At 28.2% G+C, this 4123-nt stretch overlaps 1 protein-coding gene across 1 annotated transcript in view; it reads right to left on the bottom strand.

Moving 5' to 3' along the window:
• Positions 1 to 2354: 2354 nt before the first annotated feature.
• Positions 2355 to 4123, bottom strand: part of LOC107439118 (alcohol dehydrogenase [acceptor]) — a gene marked incomplete at its 5' end in the record, with an annotated part of 11393 nt that continues 9624 nt past the window's right edge. Inside the window, 1 exon segment of the mRNA XM_071180063.1 lies at positions 2355 to 2648. Coding sequence (XP_071036164.1) covers positions 2477 to 2648 — 172 coding nt within the window.

The raw sequence follows: 4123 nt of genomic DNA, 5'->3' as shown, positions 1-4123 counted from the left end.
CATCCTCCGGGATGTTTCCCAGACCGTCGCCAATAGCCCATTGTGCAGCTCTAGTGCGACGTAAATTAACAACTACAACTACTACTACAACTACTCAATTCATAGTTTCAAAGAAACTGTCTTTATTTATTGAAGTCTTTTACGCTGAAAATTTTTAATGAAAGAAGACTTTTTTGTTAAAAAAAAACTTGATATGCACTATTGTTTAGAAATAATAATTGTTAGCTGTAATAAACTTAAGTAGAAAGCAAACTTACTTAAAAGTTTGATCATTGCTGAGATCTCATGAACTGTAGAGATATTCAAAGTTTAAAATGAAATACATGTAAACATAAATTTTTTATTTGATTTATAAAACAACTTTTTTTAAATCTAATGTAGAAAGTGCAATAATTAATAATATTATTTTATTAAAAAGAATTGCTTCCATGAATGTTTTGATTTGAGGAAGAATCGTTTGTAGCACTATTTTCAGTTATCTGATTGCAGTCCTACGTAGAAAATATATATTGCATGGTATTTTTTTCAAAATAAAATATATATTGCATGGTATAAAGAATATTGCTATAAAAGAATAAGTTATAATTGTTAATAAGGTAACTAAATTCAAAGTTAGTCAGATTCAAACCTCGAACAAAATAGTTTTAATCTGAATGCGAAATAATGGAGAATTAATATCGTCATTATTTACTGGAATCATAATACATTTGTTAATTACTGCTAAACACATAATTGGAATCTATATTACCGAAATGGAAATTATAGAGTCAGTAATGGGAGCTTTGTGTGATGTCAGCGAAATGTGTAATATTATCTGTTAGTGAACTGATTATTTGTATAAATATGAACGCGACCCATTTGAGAAACCTTATTGAGTAAAAAATACGAAAACGTCCTTTTGCCCCATCTCGTAAAGTTTAAAATATTACTTTTAAATTGAAGAGGTATAGCAAAACACTCTATTTGCTGATTTTTCATTATTAACAATAGATTTTAAGCGGTGCCAAATTCAAAATTGTAATTTTAACATGTTTATTAAAGAAAATATGAACCAAGAGTTTCCATTAATAATAAAAATAAGATTTATTTCAATAAAAAATGCTTGCAAAAAAATTCTTTTAATAATAATAGATATAAAATCTTTAAAAGATTTAAGAGTTGTGAAAAAGTCAATTTAGTAATTGTTCATACTAAATTGACTTCATACAAAAATCACCATACACAAAAATCACCATATCATTATTGAAGCCAATGATACGTAATTAATTTTGGTAAAGTACTAATTAAAATAAAAAATAAGTTTTGTTAAATGTAAAATTATTAAAGAAATGCTATTATTATGTTTAAAAGAATCGAAAAAAACTACTGAACTATTATCAATCCCCAATTATGCCTAATTTTTAGTTAAAAGTATTAACTGAAATAAAAAATTTAAAAAAAGCTCAGCACTCTATGTACTATAAAGCAAAATTAATGGATGGTGCTAATTCGTTTTGAAGAAACATAAAAAAAATCGACATTATTGACGCCAATGATGCTTAATTAATTTCGGTTGTAGGCACTATTATTAATGTGACTGACCCAGTTTTAATAGGTAGTACCAAATATACTAACATAGTTACCATGAATTATGTAGTATATTTGGCCTATTAAAACTTCGTACGTATTTTGGTTTGCACCTGTTAAAACTTGGATCAATACTTGGAAGTTGAAGCTTGAACATAAATACTGTGGAAAAAAGGTTTTTATTAGAGGTTCCGTTCTAAAAAAATTAAGTGCGGAGGGAAAAATCACTAGATCGAGGTAAATTCTGACAGGTAGAAACTTGGTGTAAAAACAACAGCATCTTGCCAAATTATATTGAAACAGTTTATTTTTATTCTGGTGGGATAAACTACTAAAAAAGTTTTATACTTAATCTAATAACGTAAAGCCACCGCAAGAAGCAAAAAATAGTAAATTAAATCAATTTATTTATTTAAGCTTTACACATTGTATTGGTGTGTGTTTCTCAGCTTTGTGCATGATTTCATACTATTGTTCAGTATTAATATATTGATTGTTTACTTTTTTCACCCCGTACGAAAAACGGGTATACAGCTAATCTATCATATTAAAAAAAACCTACCCCGAATGAAGGAACTTTTTGATATTAAATAATATGTTGTATATATTCGATGTCATTGTTTAAAATATATTTTGAAATTGGTTTTAAAGTTAAACTCATTTATATCGCCAAAAAATTACTACTCTAACGGGAAAACAAGTCCTTTTCTCCCTTTGCCTGAAATGAAACCATTCTCGCCTATCACTTCAACTGAAAGTGCTTGAATCAAAATACCATCACGAAATCAGTAATTTGATAAATTTTTAATTTATTGGAAATTGGGCATTTAATACCGTTTAAAATATTAAAAATAATACAAATGGATATTGTAATTCCATTTAATAGTGAAATATTCTTAAAGCAAACTGTTTACAGAACATATTCTTCAAAAGTCTTATTGTATTTGTTACAGTTGATGCTGGTGGATATCATGTAAGATGCTTTTTCGGCAATCATTTGTGTTGGAATGTTTGTATTGCCTGTAGTTATTGTGGGCATAACGGATGAGTCAACCACTCTCAAGTTTTTGATTCCCTTCACCCTAAAAAATAAAAAAAAACATCACAAGATATGACTAAAAATAATTGTCATTTTATCTTGTATTTTAATTGAATAGAAAAATAACATGGCATGTTCCAGACCTGAAAATTTAAACTTTTAGATAGAAGCCACACTGTTAGAGAAAAAAATGGTTAAATAACAACTTTCTTGATTGTTATTTTACTATATTCAAACAAAATAGTCAAATAACCTTAAATAAAATGGTATTTAAACTGCTAACTGTGAGAAAAACCGTTAACTGTTTCCACTTAACACGGTTAAACAACTAGAATTTTATCGCACCAATGAAGGCCAACTCGGCAATCGCACCAACTAGGCCCACCTAATGAAGTTACTTAGTTCCATGCAATTGGGTACACTTTATAGCCGAAAAGGCTAATCTGTCGATATCATAACCGACAGAACGGGAATTCGAGTCCCAACACTGACACCAAAATATTTCCTCTTGATAAGCCACAACTAGGACTGGGCTTTAAATCGATGTATCGAGACATTTAGATTTAACGCATATATCGGCAAGACGATACAGCGACTTTCATTCAAGGCGATGCATCAGAAATCTGATTTAAGCCGTCGAGTAAAGACAACGAGCGCAAAACGATATAGCGATATAAGACACGCAAGGATATAAGGTAACGATATAGCGATATAAGACTCTTCTCTTACGTTCCGATGTCGTCTCGCGCTGTAGAAGACGATGTTCGTTTCGTTATGCTGAAATGACCTTGATTGGTGAGCTGTAGAATCAGAGTTTTGAGAACATATATCGTTATATCGCATGTTCCTTTTCGCACCTCTTAGCTTTTTTTTTCTTTGTCGCGACTTTTCTTGTAGATTATTTTCAGTGGGACTAACTTCGTGATCGCCGATGCTACCTTGTACTGAAGGCAATCTATTATTGAAATGAATATATAAATAAGAGTTTCTTCATTAATTAGATAAGTTTTTTGTTTAAAAAATCTTCTTTTTATTTTTAAATGTGAAAATTATCGGCAATCTAATTTAGGTGCCCAAAGAATTGAATTTGTTAGGTTATTTTTTTACTTTCTTTTAATTTATTAGAAACTTTTTGGATGAAACTTTTAATAATTTAATGAGTTTTTATTACTGATTCTAAATTTATAAATTTTGTTGTTTTTATTTTCAGAAATAAAGTTAAAACAAAATTTATTTTTGTCATTTGGATTTGGACATAAGTCAATCAACTTTGTTTATACAAAAAAATTTGAAAGGTTTGCGTATTTTATTCATTTTTTTAAATCATTTAGCACTTCGTTTTATTAGAGAGTATAATAATTTTTTTTTTAAAAATATTCTTTTCATATTATTTGTTAATTAGCTAAATATATTATCGAATATCACAATTTTTTTATTTTTAAGAAATTAAATCTTACTTTGTTTTTCGTTCATAATTCGGTCATTATTTAATTTAATTTAATTATTTATCTGAAATGA

This window comes from Parasteatoda tepidariorum, chromosome 4, assembly GCF_043381705.1.
Source record: "Parasteatoda tepidariorum isolate YZ-2023 chromosome 4, CAS_Ptep_4.0, whole genome shotgun sequence".
In the NCBI taxonomy this organism is placed as follows: Eukaryota; Metazoa; Arthropoda; class Arachnida; order Araneae; family Theridiidae; genus Parasteatoda; species Parasteatoda tepidariorum.
This window is presented reverse-complemented; position numbering and strand designations above follow the sequence as displayed.